General features: G+C 37.9%; 1 protein-coding gene across 1 annotated transcript; it reads right to left on the bottom strand.

The window, feature by feature from the left end:
* On the bottom strand, nucleotides 1-19,637 carry LOC145988080 (uncharacterized). Its single transcript, XM_083122918.1, has 5 exons — nucleotides 19,430-19,637; nucleotides 13,533-13,662; nucleotides 5,174-5,423; nucleotides 1,627-1,743; nucleotides 1-168 (listed from the first exon to the last, which is right to left on the bottom strand). Exons 1-5 carry the CDS (start codon nucleotides 19,491-19,493, stop codon nucleotides 49-51), a joined length of 681 nt encoding a protein of 226 aa, XP_082979044.1. The 5' UTR covers nucleotides 19,494-19,637; the 3' UTR covers nucleotides 1-48.
* Between the last annotated feature and the right edge of the window lie 5,709 nt (nucleotides 19,638-25,346).

Genomic DNA, 25,346 nt, shown 5'->3' with positions numbered 1-25,346 from the left:
CATACAAATGCAATTAAAAAATTATGCAGCTATTGAACTGGAATCTGCTTATCGTTTGGAGTCAGGAAGTGGATCCTGGACAAGAATTTCCTGAAGGAGTCCAACAATGGGGTCGGCAATTAAGAAATCAATCCCAACAACAATTGTTTCTGTCAGGAACGTTTCCAGCTGTGAACCGGAAATAAAATAAATTATTTTTTGGTTGAAAACTGCTGAAAACCAATACACACTACACTTATCTTACACATTAAAACAGCATCACTTTTCTATATACATATTAAATTACTTATAGGCTATCTATATAACAGCAGGAATAACACCGAGTGAAATGGACAGGAACGAGAACACAGATCTTTCAAGACTTAGGTAATTTTTTTCAGATGTCATACCTAAGTTAAATTTATATAATTCCTGCCTCAAAGCTGACATCTACAGTAGATAAGTTCAGACCTCTGCAGATCCAAAATTTCTTCTTTACCTGTCTACCTCCAAACTTTCAAGGTCTCTTCTCTCTATGATTACTTTCATTTAAAGGCAATATACTTCATCCGATAGTGTCTAGGTACTTTGTACACATTGCTCACAATGTAAGTAAAGTTTGTGTGTGTATCTTGAAGTTTAGACGTGCCAGGTTAGTGTTTCCCACCCTAAATAATCACCTTGCTCCAGCACCCATCAATTGATTGATTGAATTAGGTTCTTTTACATAGCTTTCCTGCCACTTTTGACTAATCGCGACCATTAGGATGAGTGAGATGATATGATGAAGGGATGCCTACAAGGAACACCCATGCTCAAGCCGGGATTGGAATCCAATACCCATGGCGTCTTTGCACGCTGTGCTATCCACTCCACCGCAGAGGTGGGAGCAAGAAACCAATATTGCAACCACGATAATACATCCATCAACATAGCGAATTCTGCTACTAGACTTTGCAAAGAAGAGTCATCATTCAGGAATCTCTGAAGACATTCATTCAGCCTGTGTTGATTTTGCGAGCTTTATCATCCTACTTTTGTGATCAATTTCATGGTAGAAAAGTAGTATACATACCTAAGAAAAAGAAACTAATCTGATCCGGAAGTCACATCATTTGGGCCTTTACAGAAAGAGACTCTTCTTACTTTGTATTGTTTATTTTCTCTTGTCCTCATCTTGAATGTCGACTTTACTATTACTTCATGCTGACGAGAGGATAATACAACCATGGTCCTCTCCGTTCTGCTTCCTAATAAAAATGAGCTTTTCCCCCAAGTGAAGGAATTGAGACTTTTTTTCCTTTTGTGCCCTATGGGATATTGAGTTTTTCAATATTTTTTTTCAGGAACTTTTACCTGTCGTTAGAATGTAAAATTGGACAATATATTGCATTAATAATTATTAGGCTTTCTTTAACCATTTTCTTTTACTCGGCAAGTCATAAAATTCCCTGCATGTGGTGAAAAACTTTACTAGTAAGCAACACTGAAGGGTGCTGTTTTCGCCACGGAAGCTGGACTGGACGAACTCAAACGAGTGTGCCACTTTATGTGAACATGTGTGTACAATAGCACTGGAATCGTGAAGTATGCAGTCTGCAAACACATATATAACTAAATTTATATTCGAAATTAACGAGTACTTACGGCAGAAGTCACGGCACTGATGATGACGTCATCGCTGTTGTCTTCAACCACACCGTTGCCAACGTTTATGGTGTGGAAGACCCTCACACCAGTTGTTCCATTACTGTCCTTGGCTATCTGTATGGGAATAAGTTACAAATTATATAAGTCAGGACACACAAGCTACGTTATTTAAAAATGACGAATTTTCAACAGTATGTCTTGGCTTGCATTCAATATACACTTAGCCTATGGAGAAACACACGATTTGACATAGGAACGTAACTGATTTCTTTGCCAAATTTGTGGGAAAATGTAATTTCCTATGGTCTGAAAGTACTCCGTCTTGGAAAATTGGATATAAAAAGTAAAATGTTCCAGAATTGTCGTGATGATGGATCAACACTAACATTTCGGGAAACCAGGTATAAAAATATCATCACATCCACACGAAAATATCGTTACACCACCTCAGATTGAAAATTGTAGATATTATTTTGGTGAAAGGATTTTCACACAGTCACGGCTTGAAGAAGAAAGAAGAAAAAACAACTGAAAATATACCTTGGAATGCAATATTCATTCATTCATTGTTTTCTGCCTAATTGGCAGGTTTTTCACTGCAATCTCCAGCTTTCCCTGTTCTCTGCCTTACGCTTCGTAATAGCATACGACCCAGTTAATTTAATATCATCCATAAGCTGATATCTCTTTCTTCCACGGACTTTTCTTCCTTCAACCATTCCCTCCAAGGCATCTCTTAGCAGGCAGTTCCTTCTTAGACAGTGTCCTAACCAGTTTCTTTTCCTCTTCTTGATGGTCTCCAGTATTGATCTTTTTTCACCAACTCTTTTCAGTACGGCTTCGTTTCTTACCTTGTCCGTCCATTTTATACGCTCCATTTTTCGCCATGTCCAAATTTCAAAAGCTTCGAGTCGTTTCTCTTCATTCCTTCTCAACGTCCAGGTTTCTGCACCATATAGTGCTACACTCCACACAAAACATTTCACTAATTTCTTCCTTAGACCTATGTCCATGGGTCCACAAAAAACATTTTTTCTTCTATTGAAAGCTTCTTTTGCTATTGCGATTCTCATTTTCACTTCTTGGTTGCAGCTCATGTCACTGCTTATAGTGCATCCGAGGTACTTGAAGCTATCCACTTGCTGGATTCTTTCACTGTTTGCTCTCACATTAATATTCCTTGGTTTCCGTCCTATAACCATTGCCTTTGTCTTCTTATATACAAATTTTCAGTAGACCTTACGGTATATTTTTAAAAATAACGGAATAAATCGTACAACATACAGTATAGTATCCATAATTCGAGTCTTGATAGTCTGATGTTCCGTATCATAGACAAAAAAATCTGATTTTTCTTCTAAAAAGTGCTCAGACGCTACCTTACACAGGATTTTTTTTTCGGAGAAGGCTGAAATTGTAAACGTAACTGCGTTCTAAAGGGGACAGGGTACATAAAAATTATTGAAAGTTGTTCAAGCACAAAAATAGTAATCGGAAGTTATTTAAAAATGATTTTTTGTCCATTTACAATTTTATTTTCTCCCCGAGTTATTTACTGCTTTCATTTTAAAATTTCGATTTTCTCAAAATTTCGGATCGGGCTGTAGCCTCATCAGCTCCCTTGTGCGTATGTCAGTGGCTCAGATAAGTGGGCTTGTGAACGGAAACGACGAAACATTCTGAAGAAGAAGACATTTAACCATTTCTATAAAGTTTAAGTTCAATATTACGCAATTAACTGTAATGTAAGTACAATATTCGTAATAATACCGTATGCCATACTTTACACATACTGTAGTTTTTTTGTTCTTTTTTTCTCTTTCGCCTCTTTCAACTTTCCATAACCATAAGTTATTACGTATAGCCTAATTAGAGTTTTTTTTTATTCGAATTAGTCTCGCTCTCGTGCACCTCGAATTATCGCAATAACCAATCTTCCTTATACTGTTCTGTAATTTGATTCACATTTTGTATTTTAAAATTATAGAAGCCAGTAATGTAAACAACTGCTTTATTATCTTTTTTAAATAGCAAAAAACCGAATATGGGCAACTTTCTTTAAATACAATGCATCCATTGTAGTGCAGACCGCCTCCTCTGTGTTTGTGCTATCGGCAAACGAGCGAGGCATTTGCGGTCTTTTGTCTGCATTGTAGTGTGTCCATGAAGCAAGTGTAGACCAGTTTCCGACTTTCTGTAATTATTTTAAAAAGTGAATTACTTACCAGCTTTATAAAAGGTGTTCAAAGTAGTCGCCTTCCATGCGCACAAATTTTTGATACATCTTTATTAAGACACCCACTAATGTAAGCTGGGAGGGGGGGCTAGAAATCGGTTTTTACGAGGGTCCTGATAGTAGACACGAGACTGTGAGGTGATAAGGGTCCTTGTTTTGTATGGTGTGGTGTGGTCTGTTTATTAATCTGGCGACTGTGAAGTGATAGGGTGCTTGTTACATATTGTGTTTTTTCTAGTGTATTCAACAGCAGAATGTGTTATGGCTCAGAAATGTTTTCTACTGCACAGCGTGTATTTAATTATGATTCATATGTGATAACTTAATTGGCACGTGAAGTTCAAAGGCGATTTGAAACAAGATTCCCGGGTGTAAAAGTTCCATGTCGTCAAACAATGCACTCTCTGTATCTCTGGAGTATATTAAAAAATGCTGTATTCAAGTCAAATCCACACACCCTGGAAGAACTGAAACGAAACATCCGCCAAGAAATTACCAACATTAATCAACGGGAACTGCAGCGAGTTATGGGTAACTTCATCAAGAGGTGTCAAAAATGTGTGGACAATGAATGCGACAAGTTCTAGCATCTTCTTTCATAAATTGGTAAGTAAACAAATTACTTTTTAAATTAGTTACGGAAACTTGAGCGCTAGAGTCACGGACAGTCTACAGTGCCGACATACGGCCGCGAGCCGATAGGGTAAACACAGACGCGGCAGTCTACCAATAGATCGCTCCGTATTATGTAGAGTGGGATAGATAATATTACCAAGCAAATTGTCCCTCACCAGTTTTATTCCGCTTCTTTTACGCAATGAGAGCTTTAAGAATTTAAACAATACACAATGAAGATGCTGACAATTGTCCACCTGAATATATAAAGATTCATTCCTTAAAAGCACGTAGAACGCAAGAGAAAAATTAGGGCCTTCCCGACGGCGCAGTGGTAGCGCCATCGCCTTGTAATCAAGGGGTCCCGGGTTCGATTCCCGGTGGAGGCACATAGTGGTTCGGATCCCACTTTAAACTGTAGGTCCAGTCCCGATTAGCCTTACTGTGCATAAAGTGGACTTAAAACATCAAATTAAGAATGAGAGAAATTACCGAAAATAGTCATGGACAATTTGCTGAGCAATAGTTGTGTATCCAACTGTACAGGAACATCACACGGAAAATATGATGTATGAAGAATGGATAGGACTGAAAAACTTTGGATGGCTTGCCCGGATAGTTTGAGCTATCTATGTGTTCCCTGCATCAGGGTTCAGATTTATAACAACTTTTGGAAAAAAAAATGATATTTACCGTCAGTCTCAACGTCACCGAATCAATGAAGATGTCCAGATCCGTTTCTCTTAAGGTGTCCAGGAACTCAACTGTCAGGTGATAACTGGCAGTGGCGTTGACGATGATGATATCGGCCTCCACAAAAGGATCTCCTGTCTCACTCACTCCCTGAGTAGCGTCACCGCTTCTAACAAGCTCGGCCAAGTGCTGAATGTACCCGTCGCTAAGGTTTGTGTTTATGTGGATGGGCACGCCAAGGATATCGTCGCTGGAAGAAATTGAAGTAGTTTTTTAAAATTATATCGAGATTCCTACGATTGATTGATTGATTTGGTTTATTTTACTTCGCTTTTTCTGCCACCTTGGCTAGTCGCGAAGATGAGTATGAGTGATGATATAATGAAATTGCATGAAGGGACGGGACAAAGAATGTCGGATTCGAACCCGGTATTGATGGCGTCGTTCCGCGCTGTGTTAACAACTCTGCGACGGAAGTCGGTATGAAATACTACGAAAATAGTTCTTTCCAGAAACTAATAGGGTAAACCGACATAATATCGGATACTTTTTGAAATCACCATAATTAACCCACTAAAATTTAACAGAAATGCATAATTTTTGGTAATATGAACTATTGGTACCTTACCTTTTGCCTTGTGATGTGCCCTTATTGTTAAATTATTTGTTGTACAGTACAAAATAAAAAACAATGCAAATTTGAGGAATCGAAAAAAGCCGTCCGAATATCGGATAGTGGGTATGCCTAATCCTGGGCTGGGCTACCTTCCCAGAGGCAAAGTTGCATGCCACCAGGCGCGTCCCCAGGTTGCGGATAGGGGAACGACCAGCAGATATGTTGGCTAGCTGAAAACAGTCGCGGAAAAGCGGCAGCAGCATTAGAGGTGGCAGCGAGATGTGGAGTGGCACCTACATCTCAGTAAATACTGCAAGACTCCGAGGAAAATTCTGTGATGTGGTCAGGTAGAGCCGCCACTAAAAAGGCTCGGCCCCTGCTGCCTTGCAGGGAGGGGAAGGATCCCCAAAGGCTAAGAGAAGGAACCCTGACAGAAAACCAAAATGAGAAAGGTTTCGAAACCAGAAAAGGAGCCTCGGAATGGTAGCCACAAATGGAAACGACAAAGGCAACGGAGAATGGATATGAAGATTGGTACATGGAACGTCCGAACACTCTATAAACCAGGGGCAATAGGAGGTTTAATACAAGAACTTAAGAAATATGACATACAGATAACAGCCATACAAGAAACAAGATGGAAAGATAAATCACTGAACATAGGACTCATACAATTTGCTACAGTGGAAAAGAAGGAGGAGGAAGAAAATTTTGAGTGCCATTTATAATTGATAAGAAGATTAAAACAATATCCTGGATTTTAAACCAATCAGTGAAAGAATATGCTCCTTAAGAATTAAGACCAGGTTTTTTAACCTAACCTTGATAAATGCAAACGCCCCAATAGAGGAAAAAGATGAGGTAACAAAGGATTTATTCTACCAACAGCTGGAAAGAGTCTATGATTCAACGCCCAATAATGATATCAATAATAGTCTTAGGAGACATGAATGCCAAAATTGGAAAAGAGCAAGAATATAGAGGAATGATAGGTATGCATAGTCTGCACAATGAATCCAATGAGAATGGGATGAGACTAATGGAATTTGCAGTAAGTAAGAACATGATAATTAGCTTCACTATTTTCCCCACATAAAGATGTACACAAAAGAACATGGATATCACCGGATGGTCAAACATTTAATCAAATTGACCATGTCCTAATAGATAAATGATTCGCCACAAGCATATTAGATGTAAGAACCATGCGAGGAGCACATTGTGGATCGGATCATCACCTAGTAACAATCAAATATAGATGCAGAATGAACAAAAATAAACCAAGTAAAAATAGTAGGTAGGACAAATACAAGACTGAGGGATTATATCAAGAAGAAAAACTAACTGAATACAGAGAAGTTATAAAGGAAAAAATGCAAAGAGACCCAATAATACCAGGAGACTCTATAGAGAAAATGTGGGAAAAAGTAAGGGAGAATGTAACAACAACAGCGAGAGAAATCCTAGGATATCAAGAGAAACCAAAACAACAGAAATGGTTTGATACTGAATGTAAGGAAGCGATTGAATTTAGGAATAGAAAATACAGAATACCAGGATAGACCAACTAGAGGAAGAGAAGAAGTGTATAAAGAAGCAAGAAGGGCACCTGATACAATTTGTAGAAAGAAGAAACGGAAATATGTAAATGATATCCTGAGACAGATAGAAGAAGAATTTAAGGCAAATAATATAAAACAAGCTTTTAGAAAAGTTAGATCCTTCAAAGAAGGATACAAACCAAGAACAGATCTAATCCGCAAAAGTGAGGGAGAAATAGTAGGTGAAAGACAGGAGATTATGCAAGTATGGAAAGACTATTTTGAACAGCTACTAAACCTACCCCTGAACGTAGAAGATAATGTAATAGAAATACAGATAAATAGAGAACAGCAAGATAATATAGAAGTACAAATCGAGCCACCATCATAAGAAGAACTTAAGAAAGTAATGGACAGACAGAAAAGGAATAAGGCACCGGGAAGAGATGGCATACCCAGTGAACTTCTCAAAAAAGAGGACCGGAATTAATAAAGGCAATATACCAGTTGATATATAAAATCTGGGAAGAAGAACATATGCCGGAAGAATGTATTATATGCCCTATTTATAAAAGAGGGGATAAGCTAACATGTAACAACTACAGAGGTATATCACTTCTGTCAACAGCATATAAAATATTATCAGGACTTCTTGAAGAGAGATTGGAACCCTTGGCGGAAAAATGCATAGGAGAATACCAAGCAGGTTTTCGAAAAGGAAGATCAACAACAGACCAGATTTACACATTAAGACAGATTACTGAGAGATGCTGGGAATACAATGTGGATCTATATATGATTTTTATAGATTTTAAACAGGCATATGATAGTGTACTGAGAGGGCAATTGGAAAACATACTACGGACATTTAAAATACCAGAAAAATGGATTAAACTGATTAGTCAGACAATGACAGGAACCAAAAGTCAAATTAAAATACAGAACGAACTCACAGAAGACATACTAGTGAACCAGGGATTGAAACAAGGTGACGGACTTGCTACTTTACTTTTCAATATGGTTTTAGAATATATAATAAGACAAACTAACATAGACAGAAATGGCAGTATAGTATATAAGACCACTCAGATAATGGCTTACGCAGACGATGTAATTATCATTTCAAGAACTATGGCTGCAGCAGAAGAAACATATACTCACTTTAAAAATGCAGCTAAAACAGTTGGCCTACAAATAAACTTAAATAACACAAAAATGATGATCCAGAGTCGAAAGACCAAGGCATATGATGCAAAAAAAAAAAAAAAAAAACAGTATCAGTAGGTGATGACGATATTGACCTAGTAGAAGAATTTGTATATTTGGGAGCAAAAATACATAAAGATGGAAATGAAAGCTATGAAATCAAAAGGATAATAAATCAGGGAAACAAAGTTTATTTTTCCCTATTGCCGATATTCAAAACCAGGGAAGAACAAAGAGTAACTAAGGTTAAACTATATAAATCTATAATCAGACCAACATTGTACTATGGAAGCAAGAGCTGGACGTGCAATAAGAAATTCGAGATGGACCTGGATGCTTTTGAAAGGAAAATTATGAGAAGAATATGGGGACCAGTAAGAGACAGAGATGGATGGAGACTAAGATATAACAACGAATTGTACCATCTATACAAAGAATTATGTATATCCCACTTTATTAAATTTAAAAGACTAGAGTGGGCAGGACATGTCCAAAGAATGGATGCATATCGCATACCCAAGATAGTGGCTTATAGTACAATAGGAGGTAGAAGATCTGTAGGGAAACCCAGGAGAAGATGAATGGAGGCGGCGGAGGAAGATGTGAAAGGAATGTTATAATGAGAAATTGGAGGAGGAAAGCATTGGATAGAGAAGCATGGACTCTATTATGGAGGCCAGGGCTCGATATCGGACTGGAGCGCCATAGGAGAAGGAGAAGGGTATGCCTAATTTCGGATAGGAATTTAACATTATATAATATACAGGGAGGTTATTGCAGCATGCCACCGCTTCAGCATCGGCCGCTTGCCGGCCCAGTCATGCAACAGGTGCCGGCAAATTGCGTAACAGATAGCCCGTAACAGAAACCGCTTGTTTTGTAATGTTTCCACTTTTCACAATTACAGTTACAATTACAATTGAAATAAGCACGTACCTTGTCGCACGGATGCAGGAAAAGGTGTCCTCCCAAATACAAATATTTCCGGCACCTTATTTCTGACATCTAATCTTAGATTAGACATCGCTACTTTATCCTCAGTTGACAGAAAGGGAAGACAGCATCCCGGCGCATAAAGCAAACCGAAAGCGTAAAATGATATTTAAAAGTAATAATAATGATGATCACTAACCTCCTGTGTTATAAGAGATGTTGAAAATGACTTCCTTCAACAGCAATACAACACGTTTCTTAGGTTCAAGAGATCCTGTCTATCGTAATCCCTGACCACTTTTCTGCAAGAATTCGTTTTCACGTAATTATCGTACATAAAAACTCTATGTTCAAGACTATATTTGTTTAACGACATAAGTAATGAATGAATAACAATTAACACACAATAAAGCACTAGCACACCAACTCAATAACACAGTATAAACAAAACGCGTACTGATAAACGCGAACAGAAGTGAACATGAATGAGCGTAGACTCACTGTCTGGTAGCCGACAGTGTTGCTAACCATTTTTCGGCAATGTCCCTACAGACGTAGTCAAAATGTCCCTACAACTGACCAAATGTCCCTACGCCAAGTAAAGTGACTAAAAAAAAAACACCTCATGAGCATGCAAACAGAAGATAAAATATACACATTTACTTACCAAATCTTTCTGCTCGGTGCTTCCACAATTAATGAAGGAGCGAATTTACAATACAGGACCTCTCCCCGATTTTTTGTAATATTTCGCATACTCACTAATTGAGGCCTCCTAATCACGAATTTGAAGTTAAAATTTGGGGGGTCACGTGTAGAAATTGCAAAATAAGTGACATTGAGTGGTCCGCGATCGGCACGATTGCTTATTATTTACCGGAAGATTTTGTGTTTCCAATACTTAAAAAACGAAATATACATTCCTGATATTACTACGACCCCAAATTTTAACTATGTTTGCCTATCCTAACCTAACCTAACCGTACCTGAATGGTTCGTGGGGCTATCCGTCAATGGTTTGTTGGGCTACCCGTGCATGTTTTTTTCGAGCCCAAATTTTAACTATGTTTGCCTAACCTAACTTAACTTAAACTTACCGAGAATGGTCAGTGGGGCTATTCCTGAATGGTTTTGCGGTAATTGTGATTACGAACCGATAAAAAATATTATTTTCGTAGCACTTTAACGGCAAACGTTCATCATCGAAGGCCATTTTCGTATCCTGCAATTTTATGATTGATGTACTGTTGCCAAATTTACCTGTAATCAAATCAGTTCTTCTACATCGTGATTGTCGCTGTCACATGTAAGCACGTTCTTTGAGCAATATACTGAAATCCATAAGTTTATTAATTAGCCCACAGCCATCCTCCTGCACACTCCACCTAACAATCTGTACAACATTAACAACTTTTTTACTGTTCTCTTCCGCCATTCTTACACGATCCATGCTCTCCAAGTATGAAATCAACAGTGTGGCAACGCTGTAGACAGCGTAACTAATTTTAATTTGTTCATATCAACAAATATGGCTACCATACTTGTATACGGAGAATCATTGCGAGAATTGAAAAGCTTATTTTACAACTTCTACACGTTAATGAACATTTTTTCCCCCTCACCCCAACATGTTAACTTGAGATAAATAATCACGAATAATTATTTCGTGAGTATAAGACGTAGCATAGAAATTACAGAAGGGTCCGGTATTGTAAATTCTTGCCTTAATGAATAATAGGGGTGTGCTGGACAGAATTTTTTGGGTCGGGACGGGATCGGGACGGTAATTTTTTTAAATCCCGACATTCGGGACTGAAAAATTTGCAATTTCCCGACCAAGTCGGAAAATTTTCTGGACGGGAAATGTTCGAAATTTCCCGAAGCACTGGAAATCTCGAATTTTACAAGTCATTTTCACTTTAAGTGATTGTTTTTGCATTTCTAGAATAAAAACTTACAACTTTCGATAAGTTCCAGAAACTTACAAGGCAGAAAACGTCGAGAATTAACGACTTTTTAAAGTAAAGAATCCAGCACACCCCTAATGAATAACGTTGAGTCGTTTACTGTTGATTATGTTATTTGAAGTCATACATGCTGCTGCTGTGAAGAGATAGATGTTGGTTGGTGATGCTGTATTTCCTGCATTCTTTAACAATTTTGGTCCCATTTTATTTCCCTTTTTTGTTTTTGTATCACTTAACATTGAAAATATTCTTTCCGTTTCCGCGTTAGAATGCGGCAATGTTAGCACTATTTTCGCGAGAGTGGAAATGTTTTCAAAAAGGAACTTGCCTTGAAAGTTTTTGGTAACCGATAACATGTTCCAAAATTCTGATGGAGATCTGTTAGTTAGTTCTTTTTTCTCCTCCTCGCTAAAGTATCCAGATAAACTAATTCATAAAATGTAATTTACCAAGATTGAAAAAAGTACCTACGTTTTCCCTCATTTGGCAAAATCTGTCCCTACGTTCCTACGCGGGCGAAATTTAGTGAAAAGTCCCTATGCGTAGGGACATGTCCCTACGGTTGGCATCACTGCCGACACGTGCAGTATGAAGCGCCATCTCGCGGCTGACAACTCACCCAACCCCCGATAAGCTGCAGGCGCTGTCGCGACAACTGAGAATAAAGTAGCGATGACTAATCTAAGATTAGACGTCAGAAATAAGGTGCCAGAAATATTTGTATTTGGGAGGACACCTTTTCCTGCATCCGTGCGACAAGGTACGTGCTTATTTCAATTGTAATTGTAACTGTAATTGTGAAAAGTGGAAACATTACAAAACAAGCGGTTTCTGTTACGGGCTATCTGTTACGCAATTTGCCGGCACCTGTTGCATGACTGGACCGGCAAGCGGCCGATGCTGAAGCGGTGGCATGCTGCAATAACCTCCCTGTATATATTAACATTATATTTGAAATAAAATTACATCTCATGATAGAAGCAACTTATTATTTATTTTCAAACTACTGTCAGATTCTTCTGAGTCAGATTGCTCTTGACATGTTTTGTGCCGCAATTTGGGATTGGAGAATGTCAATTTGACCAATTTGATATCCGATATTTGGAAGGTCTCCCTATCCGATATTAGGCCGAACGCGACCTCGAGCGAAATATAACCTTAATATCAAACAAAGACATTTACCCGAATGGGACTAGCATATCAACATACTCTAATATGCCATCTTTCTATGAAATATAAGTAATCTATAGTTTCTCCTTACCTTCAATGTGAAAACCTTTGATCATGAAATGCTTCCAAAAACTCAGAAACTGAAAATTTCTGTTTTCGTCAATCGTGCACGCGCAGTGTGCTCAACAGCGTTCCCACTCACAATGAAGTATTGGCGGCAATCGACGAACGTAGTTCAGTGGATTGTTGCACATGGCAGCACCCACGAGCCGAGAAATGATGGTATCCGATATTGGGCGGGTATCCGATATTATGGCAATTTACCTTATTTATACTGAAAATTTTTATTGGATTGTGTCCCTATATATATATTTATATTTTTACAATTTATAGTTTTTATAGTTTACAATCTATATTATTTTATAATAATTATTGTTATTATACCCACTATTGACCTGACAACTCTACAAAATTGTCTAGCGACTCCCATGCCTGGATAAATTATAAAACCCACAGGAAAACCTAGGTCTCGGCTTCTCAAATACGCTCTGTCGCCTAAGAAGTTTATTGTTTTGCGCTCTTTTGATTTACTACTTTGATGTTGTTTTTTCATTTGTGTTACTCATTTATGTCACTCTTCCATTTCTTTAGCACGAAGTTGATGATAAATAATGTGTTGAAGTAGATCATAGAACATACAATGGACAAAATTTCCTCCAGGGAAATTTCACTATACGTTGCGTTATGTGTACACTTACTCAAATCCTGTCATCACTTTGTAATCAAAGGGTTCCGAGTTCGATACCCGGTGGAGGCATACTGCACAGCAGTTCGGATCCCACTAAAACTGTAGACCCAGTCCCGATTAGCATATCTGTACGTAAAGTGGACTTAAAATAAAAACTCGAAGAAGTAAACGAACTTACTCGAATCCCCTGCTGGCATTCCTCAGTTCTAGTTCGTCATAGCCGTGATTCTCGATGCTCGTATCCAACGCAGCAACTACTTCGTCTATGTATCCATTTGGATCCGCAATTTCTCTTGAGGTATATTTGGCTGAAAATAAAAACAATGGTTATTATTATTTGTAATCGCATGGAACTCAGTGTGGAGAAGCAGATGGGGAAGTCACAGGGACGTCGGAACGTATTTCGGAGTGGGGGGGGGGGGGGGCAAGTTCTTAAATCTACCAACCAATTTTTACAATCTATTTTCCTACATGCATACATATTATGTATATATATATACATATATATCTGTCTGTGTGTGTGTGTGTGTATGTGTGTGTGTGGGGGTGCGTGCGTGTGTGTACACACACACACATACACGCACACACACACACTTACTAACATAGGCGATCGGAGATGAACTCCCTACCAAGACTAAAACCCATAAAACTTTTTAAAATCTCCAAATCTTTGCTAAAAGCTGAAGCTGTAAAAGGGGCATTCAGCACACGGAAGGAAAACACATAACCCCACAGAAGATTATAATTGGTGTCGGACCATGGGCCAGATTCTTCTTGGGAAAAGAAAGCCGTAGTATTTCCTTGTAGGGTGGTCAAGTGACCTTTGAACTTCCCTTCGGGCGCCCTACAGATATCACCTAGAAATTAAATGATCCCTGGTTCAACAGCAGGTGAAAGCACTTGCCAGTGAGAAGTACTGTAATAGAGTATTACTCCCGATTATCGTATTAAAATAAAGAAATAAATTTTAGGGGGATATCCGGTGCAAAGAAAAGTATTACGTAAATACGTCTTGAAGTTTTATGCTGGTGAATTATGTTGGTTATCTCGAGATATCGTTGTGGGGATGTTATCAACTATTCGGGGCTGATGATAAGAATGGAGCTAGCTGTCAAAAGCATATTTAGCCTGGTTGACATCCAGGGAAAATTATCTTCTTATTCAATTTTTGTCGCATTTTTATATCTTGAGTTAATCGCGATATTGAGAATGAATAATGATTAGATTAAGTAGATAACGCTACAACAACAAGAACACACTCATGCGTGGCCCAGGATTCGAACCTAAAACCTCCCCTCGCGATTTCAAAATGTCAGATGCAAGCGCAAGAGAAGTCAAATTCTTGCTTGCAGGCATTAAAAGCATGTTCCTTACAAGCAGTTTGGTTTGCTGTGTGTACAGGCATTTAAATGTTCAAATCATTTATAAAAAAAACTAATGCATTTTCAAAGCTCGAAATTCATGAGGGCTGTACTGTTTGAACTTAAGGAACTTTCTTATCGACACTACTTAAAATCAAGAAATGTGAAGTGGAATTACTGTTATGTAATATTTGCGAATCATAAACGCAAGATCCAAAATTTTTAAAAAAATGGTCTGGTTTCAATATTGTATTGATGTTCCATGTAGAAGAGGGGTTAGTGTAACTGGCAGGCATGTGAATAGCATTTTACCTTGCAGGTATTGTGTAACGAACCTGAATGTTTGCTTAATATTTGTTGAGATATTAAGATTTTTAAATGTTTGTTATTTCAAATTATGTGAAAGATGTCACAGACGACTATAGTTAGATTGGTACAGTTTTGTTTGGAACTTGTATATATGTTTATAAAGACGTCATAATCTGTTCTCATTGACGTCACTTTCTCATCTCAACAGAGGAAGTGAACCCGCCTGAATGTTTTCTCCTGACGACGGACTGATTTAGAATACAGGCGAAGGTAGAGGAATCAATACATTGGTGGACGACAGAATGTGAAGAGGCAAAATCAAATAGAAAAATCAGAGAAAAACAAAATGCCTCATGCCCCAATCCTGAAAACCTCATATCATGGAAAAAGTCCGTAACTCAAGCACGAAAAATATATTTACAAACCAAACGACAAGCATGGATTAACTACTGCAATTCGATAGACATGCAGGAATCATCCCGAAATATTTGGCATAAATTCAATTCTTTACGCAAACCACGTTCTCCTAAAAAAAGACCGATAGATGACAGTTGGCAACATCAATTTCTCTCCCAATTAACTCCACCATCTGTTCACCTACATTATGATAATAACGAGAATCTCCCTTCAAAATTTACAAAAGATTTTCCACCTGTAACCCGAGAGGAATTAACAACAATTCTTAAAAATGTGAAAAACACAGCACCAGGTCTTGATGGTATTCCGTACCAGGCCATAACACATTTACCGAACAGATATTCTTGTTTCACATTACAACAATATATATCAAACCGGCATAGCTCCGTTAGAATGGAAAAATCATGTAGTTGTTCCAATTTTAAAAGCAAACAAATCTCCGGACAATGAGCGCACAATGAAAAATAGACTATCCTGGTTATTAGAACGTGAAAATTTTTTTCATTCCACACAATTTGGATTTCGAACTAATCTTAGTAGTCAAGATGCTATAGCCACTCTAACAGCAGCAATTCAAAATAGTAAAATTACACGTTCCTACTGTTTCAGTTTGTTTATAGATATTGAAAAAGCTTATGATTCTATAAATTTAAATAATCTTTGTCATAAATTAGAGAATCTTCATATACACCCAAAACTTTCAACAATTGTGTGGAATCTATATTCCAACAGGATTATATTCGGATGGTTCGCCGATAAATTAAGCGATCCTCGTTCCACTTCAATCGGCATACCTCAAGGCTCACCTCTGAGCCCTCTCTTATTTAATATTTATACGAATGAGATACATGCATTACCAATTCTACCATTTCATCCCCTTCAGTATGCAGATGATTTCTGTTTCTATAACATTACAGATGATGCTACTCAAGGCATAATAGCAATGCAGAATTTAATCGCCATCATAAGAGCGTGGTTTTTCAAAGAATGATTATCCATCAGCGAAACAAAATCAAAAATTATTTGTTTTAATAATAAACGATTGGATACTCATCCTAACAATATATCACACATTTCTAATATCCCAGTAATAGAAACACATAAATATTTAGGTATACATTTTGACAGGCGATTCACATGGAATACACACATCACGCATTTAATCAATAAAGGCCGTAAAATAATAAATTTACTCCGTAGTATCACAACAATTAAATGGGGTGGCCACCCCAAAATCTTACTTCTATTTTATAGGAATTGTTTTCGATCAAACTTTGAGTATGCAGCCTTTAGTTATGGGGGTGCAAAAGTAAGTATTTTAGACAAAATAGACATACTACAGAGAAAAGCTTTGAGGACCTGCTTAGGTCTCATGCAGTCCTGTCCTAATGTCAGTGTATATATGGAAAGCAGACAAACTAGTTTGACACATAGACGGATCCAATTAACAATAACATTTCTGCTCAAAACCTGGGAAAATCATACGCACCCATTCAATAAATTATTTGAAATACAAAAACAATGGACAGAAGCTAAAGTCATAGATCCTAAACACACATTCTTTTATTTTGTATATTGCCAATACATAGACCCGGAATCACGTGCAAAGTCTTTCACCTTCCAACATCCTTTAATTTATCAATTAGACATACCCTTATATACGCAATGCAATATCCATTTCAGGGATTTAGGAAGACATATCATGTATAAACATGTATATAACACACCTAATCATATATACTGATGGATCCAAAGACCGCCTAGGTGTGGGTTGTGCTTATTTCATTCCAGATCAAAATATAAACAAACAATTCCGTTTACCACCTGACACTTCTATTTTCACTGCAGAAAGTTATGCAATATATATAAAGCTCTCACATACGCTATCCATAATAATTACACAAAAATTCTCATCATAACAGATGCTTTAAGCGTATTAATGGCGCTGAGTTCCTCATATCCTCAGATTTGTAAACATCCTTTATTCATCATACTTATAATCCAATAAACCCAGTATACTAATGGAAGAAATATCAACGTAAATAGTTACGTAAAGGCTCACCAAGTAAACACGGGAAATGAACGTGTGGACATATATGCCAAAGCCGCCCGATCATCAGAATCTACCTCACTTGCGAGACTTCCATACACGGACCTTCTTCCAAGAGTTAAATATAAACTTCAAGATAAATGGAAACAGTGGTGTATGGAACAATTTCAATCCACGGGCAACACATATAAATGGTTTGCAGAACATTCACAAAACAAACCTTGGTACTACTCATATAATTTTCCAAGATCAGTTATTACTTTTATAATACGTCTACGTACAGGTCATGTTCGCACTAATGATCATTTATCACGATTACATATTACAACAAAACAAGCCTGCATATGTGGAGAAGATAATCAAGATGCTACACATCTCTTTTTACAATGTCCTAATTTCGACAGAGAACGAGATAAATTATATAGTGGTTTGCGTCGACATAGAAAGAAAGAGATGGCTCAGGTAGAGAAAGTTCGAAAAAAAGAGATGATGGAGTTTAAATTCATAGTTCAGTCTATAGAAGAAAATAGAAGGAAAGAGAAAGAGAGAAAAGAGAAGGAAAGAGAAGGAGGGGAAGAAAAGAGACGGAAAGAGAAAGAGGAAGAAGAAGAAGAAAAGAGAAGGAAAGAGAAAGAGGAAAGGAGAAATAAGAAAAGAGAAGAGGAAGAAGAAAAGAGAAAGAGGAGGAAGAAGAAAAGAGAAAGCGGTGGATGAAGAAAAGAGAAAGAGGAAGAAGAAGAAAAGAGACGGAAAGAGAAAGAGGAAGAAGAAGAAAATAGAAGGAAAGAGAGAGAGGAGAAAGAGGAAAGGAGAAAGAGAAAAGAAGACTTAGATATTTTCCGTGCATTGATTGAAAACAAGGAAGAAAGGAATATACAGGAAGATATAAGACTAAGGTCTGAGTTTTCTATTTGTAGGGGGTGACTTTCGGAAGGGACCTTTGTTTGCAGACTAACGAGAGACTGGCTTCTGGACTCACACAGCCAGTATAATCTCTTGTTAGGCTTGTGTTCCGTTCACTTCATGCCTTTTCTTCCCTTCTTATAATCTCTTCCCTTTCCTCATGTTGTCTTCTTTTTGCCATTTTCTGCAGTAGAGGAGTGTCCAGAGATTTTGCAAAAAAGGAAGTTCTGACTTCTCTTTTTAGATGTATATTGTATATTTTATCATTTACAAATATCTGCCTTAAAAAAAGAAGAAAGAGGAAGTTAATGCGAAATTAATTATTATATCCCACAACAAAGCGCCACTGCTACGCAGCATGTAGCCGACCGCCGCGGCGAAGTGGTTAGCACAGCGCGCTACGAGGCCGAGATTCCAACCAGGGACTCTTGGGTTGTTCTTTGTGAGTTTTCCTTCATCAATTTCATCATATTACCACTCTTCGCGATTAGCCAAAAGTGGAAGAAAAGCGACGCTAAATAACTAAAGTCAAATAAAATCAAAACCGAAGTCGGGTATTATAGAGAGATGAACATTTGTTCATCTAGCGCTTGAGGGGAAAATTGAAGTGCCTCTATTACCTTGTAGACTTCGTCTTACTTTAATCTGTTATCTTTCTCTATTTGACAATTATGATGTTTGCAGACTAAGAATAACAAAATAGTCCAAAATGCATATCAGATGTGTGTATGGATTTAGAAATTACGAACACTTTCCCTCTGTGTTTAGGCATAAGCTATAAATAAAAAAATAGCATTAGTTGGGGAAATAATATAGAAAAGAAAAGTAAATTTAAATCTAAATGACAAAACAATAGTAACACATTAAGTAATTTTTGTAGTGTAAATATTGCAGGACACTTAAAAGTTTGTTATATTTTTTCCTTGCAGAAAAATCTATTAAATAGCTAAATAACTTTACCCTGTTGCAGAGATATGTACATTATGCAAGCTCGACAATTTTCATAGTTACTATATACATTGGTTAGTTACTTACCATTAGCTGAAGTTGCAAGGCAAACCCCAATTGTGACCAAAATATTTACACATCTGAAAGTCATTGTGCAGTGCGTTTCTTCTCGTTTTGAAAATAACTGCAAATTGTGACACCCGTTTCTTTATAAACCGTTAATATTGGTCAATCGAATGCCTGATTCAGATTGATTATCATTGTTGACCATCAAACAGAACCAGTGATAAAGAAAAACAATGCGATAATTCTTCTCTTGCACGCGTTTGCTTGTGGGCGAAGTGATCACGGCTCCTAAAAATAGAACTGTTGTCTGCGATACATCTACCTGTAATCGTTACAAAATTGACATAATCTACTATTATCTGTGCCATGCAATTTCCGCATATAGTGAAATTTCCAGACACACACACACACACACACAGTGTATATATCTGTGTGTGCGTGCATGTTAAATGATTGACGTAATTTCGTAAGTGTGTGTGCAAAGTGGTATCATTCGTTCGAAACGTGTCTGATAAAATATCTTATCAATGCCTATAGCACTTGTAATACATATAATTGAACACGTCCTCATGTCTTACAGAAACTCAGTTAAACATATTGCTGGGTTTGTGACCGAGGGCGTTAAGCTGCCGACTTTCGATCTATGCTAACGTTCCATGGTTCGAATTCCGGGCTCGTCTCTTTTCGGAGCTCTTTCATGAGTCTCTTCATCAATTTAATCTATTCATCACTCATGTACATCGTCTCATTTAGCCAAGATAGGCAGAAATGCGACGTAAAAAAATACAAATAAAAGTTCATATCGTACAATGTACACAACCGAATGCATATGTGAAATTGGGAGTTGACAAAAACATGAGAAAACATGAGTCGACTAGTGTAAGAAAGCAGCCAGTGGTGTGCCCAGAATTTTCGAAAGGGGGTTATGTATATAATTTCTATTAGTGAGTCCTCATTTTGCCCTTTGGGCACGCCACTTGTTTTTGCTTCTTTTCCTCTGTTTGACAGTAACCTGGCCTGGCTCTACCTGTTACTTCTTCCGTTACTGCCACAGGTGAATAAGATGCAAAAACATAATATACTATATATACGGTTCATTCGAAATAACACATCTTAGAATAAGTACCATACAATTTCTTCTTTTGATTAACATTTTATGTTTGCAACTTATAGGAGCAAACAAATATAATATGTTCGGTTGAAAATATATTTTTAGGCCGAAGGAAAAATATTTGTGAACTATCGGACTTTCTTAATTTATCATTCTTACTGCGCCCCGAAAGCTCGTGTGCCTCCCTGCACCACAGGGGTTGCGATGTTATTTAAGCCACTGCGTGTCTGTTTAAAAGTTGTTGCAATTTTTACACTTTTCTGTTATACATTAGGGATGGAGCAGACTAATCGGTACTCTTAGCCACACAGACACATCCATGGCAGAGTGGTTACTACAGTGTGCTATGATGCCAGAGGTTCTGGGTTCAAATCCCAGCCTGGGCATCGGCGTTCTCTGTAAGTGTCCCTTCGATTTCATCGCTCATTCTCTTCTTTGTGATTAACGAAAAGTGGCAGATAAGTGAAGTAAAATAAGTCAAATCTAATAAAACATATTGTTTTATGATCGGTAAAAATTCGATGGATCCAATCTCTCTAAAAATAACCTGTAACTTAGTATAAAATTCTTCCATTTTTGGTATTTTAATCAGTGTTCGGAAAGTTACATTTAACAGTTAGTACAGTTACTTGCTTAAAAAAGTAACAGTTACAGTTACTCATTTTAAAAAGTAACTCAGTTACATTTACTTTTACAATTACTTTCCACTGGAAATTTTCTTGCAAACAAATTACACAAATCGATCATTAATTGTAATAAAATATTTTGTGAAGACTAACATGTATTTTACTTACGTTACTGGTACATAATACGTATAAGTCTTCGTATACTTATATTTATTACAAAATAAATGCTCGACTGTGCTTTGCGCGACGCCATAAAGGCGTATAGGAGGTGTGGAGTTAGAGCCCCACACTTTCTTGATCATGGCCGAAGATGGGGGTGATGTGATGAGCACCACGTCCCCTGGCATACTTTACCCCCCAGTTTCCTCCAGTTACCCACTTTATACGACGCTGGGTGGGCGCTGGAGCCGCTTCAACAGGTGGAAAAAATCTCGGTTCCCCCCCGCCGAGGATCGAACCCGGGGTCTCTCACATGGTCGTTCAGGGCACCCAAACGACTTATATATATATATATATATATATATATATATATATATATATATATATATATATATATATAAAGTAATACCACTATGCGGTAGTATCGCCCGTTATTAACATTTTCTCAGTTTTCTCGTATGTCAATTTTCTGTTTTCTGTATTGTCATTGGAACAATAACGAACTAGAATTCGGGACTCCTGACATATAGTGCGTTGTGATAACCACTCCGCCACGGAGGTTGACCTGAGCTACTGTAACTTAAACATTTGTATTTATTATCATTGTTGTTCTTAAGGAATGTCCATTGGAGTGGAGGGATTCTAGAAACCGTATAGAAAGAGACAGAGAGATATCACTCACGTAGAATATATTCTAAGAAGGGACGTCTGTTTCGCACAAAGGGTGTGTCAGAGAGAAATAAATTTATAGTACAATTTCAAGTGTTTATGAACCAGAAAATGATAATAAATATAATGTAGTAGCCTATAATTGTGCGTTATCAGTGAAGGTGAAAATGGCATTTTAAACTTACCCCTTCAGTTCTCTCTGAGACTGTAAATCGAATACTCGGTCAGTAAATTTTATATTGGTACTTATGATTATGAATATCCGTTGGAAGAAATTGTACCTACATATAGTGTCACTGCTTTTCTACTCACCACTTTCGGTTTCTTTCTGTCTGGTTTCATTTTCTCTATCTTCTTCAGCCAATTTTGCAATAAAGTTTCAGACATTGTTACACTAAGCAGAACGACAACACACGAACTGAGATGCTACCTTGAGACTGACCTAAGGCCTAAGGCATTTGACTGTTCTCTTCTCTACCACTCCCAATTCAAACCCAAGTTACAGAAAATAGTGTTGCAAACCATAGTAACACAATTCACTACAAGGAGTCAAACCTGTATCTTTGAATTTCTTCCCTTACTTTTATCGTACATTTTTCAAATGACGGGATCGAAAGGAAAATGCAACGAAATGCAAATTTCATTGACTCAGGGGTTGAATTTACAAATCTGTAACGTATTTAAGAAATACTTATTTATTTAGGTATTCAAACGCTGAACTGTCAACACTGTGTGCGGCATGTCTCCCTGGCAAGAGGGCGAGAGGTTAGTTTGACATTTTCCAGATGGCAATGCCCCTTCCCTAGAGCTGACCGAAGCCTTGTCAAGGGAGCCTGGTGTTTCCAGGAAATGACCATGCTGAACATTCCACCATCCTTCTTTGACACGAAAGGTCAATTGGACTTCGCTTCTTGTAGAGCTACAAATGGTTCCTTTATGTTGAAGTATTGTCATTCTATTGAACACCCTGCAGGGGAGTGTTCCACTTTTGCTGCTTGGGGGGGTGTTCATCAAAATTTGGGAGGGTGTTAGGGGTGTGTGTATAAATCACTGGCTCGCCATGCCACGGGTGGTGGGGTTACTTTTTCTCTCACTCACATTCATGGTGGTGCTAGTTGACGTGGGCCTTTCACTTTATGCTCCTCTGGCATGGGCATGGTAATTTGAAGTAGTATTTTGTCTATTTAAATTTAATTTAATTATTAATTTCAAGTCAGTTTCTACACTAAATTTGACACACTACTTTCAAAATAACTATATATGTAAGAGTCATGTCAAGTTTTGTACTTGAAAATATTCATGTTCTCTTCAAATGATATTGGTTTTGGTTTCCATAGAATAAAATTAGTCAATTTTTTCTATAAAAAAAGATTTGATAGGATAGAAGCAAAATTGGTAGAGAAATAAAGAAGTCTCAAGACTTTGATACAACAATGCCTTTGGTTTAGTTTTCTGCAGCTCTTGTGTAGACACTTTGGTGCAACAATGTATTTAAACTTTCTCCTTCTTCCTCCTCACACTTAAACAATGACCCATTTCTCATGAGTTTTCAAAATAATATTCATCATCATCCTTCGCTGTTTCCTGTCTCTGGCTGGGTCGGCATAGAAGTCAAACCTCTCCATTTTTTCCTGGTCTTCCACCACTCCTCTCTTTCCAATCTTATTCTTTTCTCCTAACACTCCGCTATCTGCTCTTTCCACAGACATCTTGGTCTCCCCCTTGACCTTATTCCCACTCCTTGTGCATTGCAAGCTCTTACTGGTAGTCTTTCTGCATCCATCTTCTTCATGTGTCCGAACCATCTATTCAGTCCTGAAGCTTCACCACCCTGCACTGTCTTTTGGATCTACTCATTCCTTATTCTATCCTTTCTAGTGTTCCCCAATATACTCCTTAAAAATTTCATCACCACTGCCTGCATCTTTCTTGTGTATCTTTCATTGTCCAGGTCTCTGCTCGGTACGTAATCATTGGCACATAGTACGTGTTGTATATTATTCTTGGTTCATTTCTGGCTCTGTTTCTTGTTGTAATTAGCACTTAACTCTTTTCTGCACTGAATTTCATTCCTGCTCTCTTCTGATTTCCTCATTCCAACTATCAAGCTGTCTCTGTACTACTTCTTTCCTGTTCCCCCATATTACTAAGTCATCAGCGAACAACAGGGCCTTCATCTCTTCCTCTCCTTTCTACTTCCCTACCTCTTTGTTAATTGCATCTATTGTAATTATGAAGAGCATTGGGGAAAGAGCACTTCCCTGTTTTAGTCCATTACTTATACTGAACCACTGTTCTTCCCACTGGTGCCTTCACACAGCTGTGGTTGGCTCTGTATGTGCTCTGCACTCTACACACTATCTCATCTTCGACTCTTTTCTCTCTTGGAGAGAAAATAATATTGTGAAGGTTAATTGGTTGATTTTGATGTTCTATAAAACATTTCTTTGCTTGGCAAATGCATAGCAAAATATAATAATAAAAATATAATCATACTAAATCTCACCATTCCGGGAGATAACAAAGTTTGACCGGGAGAGCTTTGGCAAGCTTACACCTAATTCTAACTAATCACCGGAATATGGAGATTGGTAGAGAGCAGAATATGCAACAGTTCTGTAATCACATGTTTAAAAATTATTTACCAGGCTGTCCCAGAAGTCCTGCACTATACAAGGGCGAAAATGAAACACAGAATATCAGAAACAAAGACAGACTTTATTCAGCAAAGTACAGGCCTCCATGTTCGATTACCTTCACCCATCTCTGCGACAACAGTTCAATCTGAAGGCGATACCAGGTGACAGGTTTAGAATTGAAAAACTCGCGACAGGCAGAATTTACCTCATCATATGAATTGAAGTGCCGACCACACGGGAAATGTGAGAGAGAGCGAAACAAACCGTGATCCGATGGTGCAACTTCCAGACTATAGGCGGTATGAGGTAACAACTCAAATCCGTCAAGCTCAGCTAGGGTGTTGGTCACTCTTCGAGACCGCTGACTGGGAGCATTGTCATTTTGCAGCAGTAATCTTTTCCTTCTCGTTAATGCCGGGTATTTCCCGTTCAGAATGGCATACACTAGGCGTAATTGTTCAGAATACAGTTCACCTGTTACAGCATGACCTTCTGGAACAAACTCATAACGGACAATCCCGTCTATATTCCACCACACACTCAGCATGAGCTTTTCCCCCAAATCTGTCCTGTTTCGCATGGGCCTCCTGTCTTCTTTTCACCCACTGTTTACGTGTATCAGGGTTTTCAGAAACACCCACTTCTCGTCTCCTGTCACAATTCTCCTTCAAAAACGAAGATCATGCGGGTTTTGTAGCAATGTCTGGCAAATTGCAACTCTGCGCTGGGCCTGC

This window comes from Lepisma saccharinum, chromosome 1, assembly GCF_977018435.1.
Source record: "Lepisma saccharinum chromosome 1, izLepSacc3.1, whole genome shotgun sequence".
Classification (NCBI taxonomy): Eukaryota; Metazoa; Arthropoda; class Insecta; order Zygentoma; family Lepismatidae; genus Lepisma; species Lepisma saccharinum.
Note: the sequence above shows the minus strand (reverse complement) of the source record. Positions and strands in the feature narration are given on the sequence as shown.

Coding starts and splice junctions, on each gene's coding strand:
- LOC145988080 (XM_083122918.1), bottom strand. CDS start 19,493: ATGACTTTCAGATGTGTAAATATTTTGGTCACAATTGGGGTTTGCCTT. Junction 13,663..19,429: donor CCTTGCAACTTCAGCTAATG/GTAAGTAACTAA, acceptor TTTTATTTTCAG/CCAAATATACCTCAAGAGAA. Junction 5,424..13,532: donor AATGCCAGCAGGGGATTCGA/GTAAGTTCGTTT, acceptor AATTTCTTCCAG/CGACGATATCCTTGGCGTGC.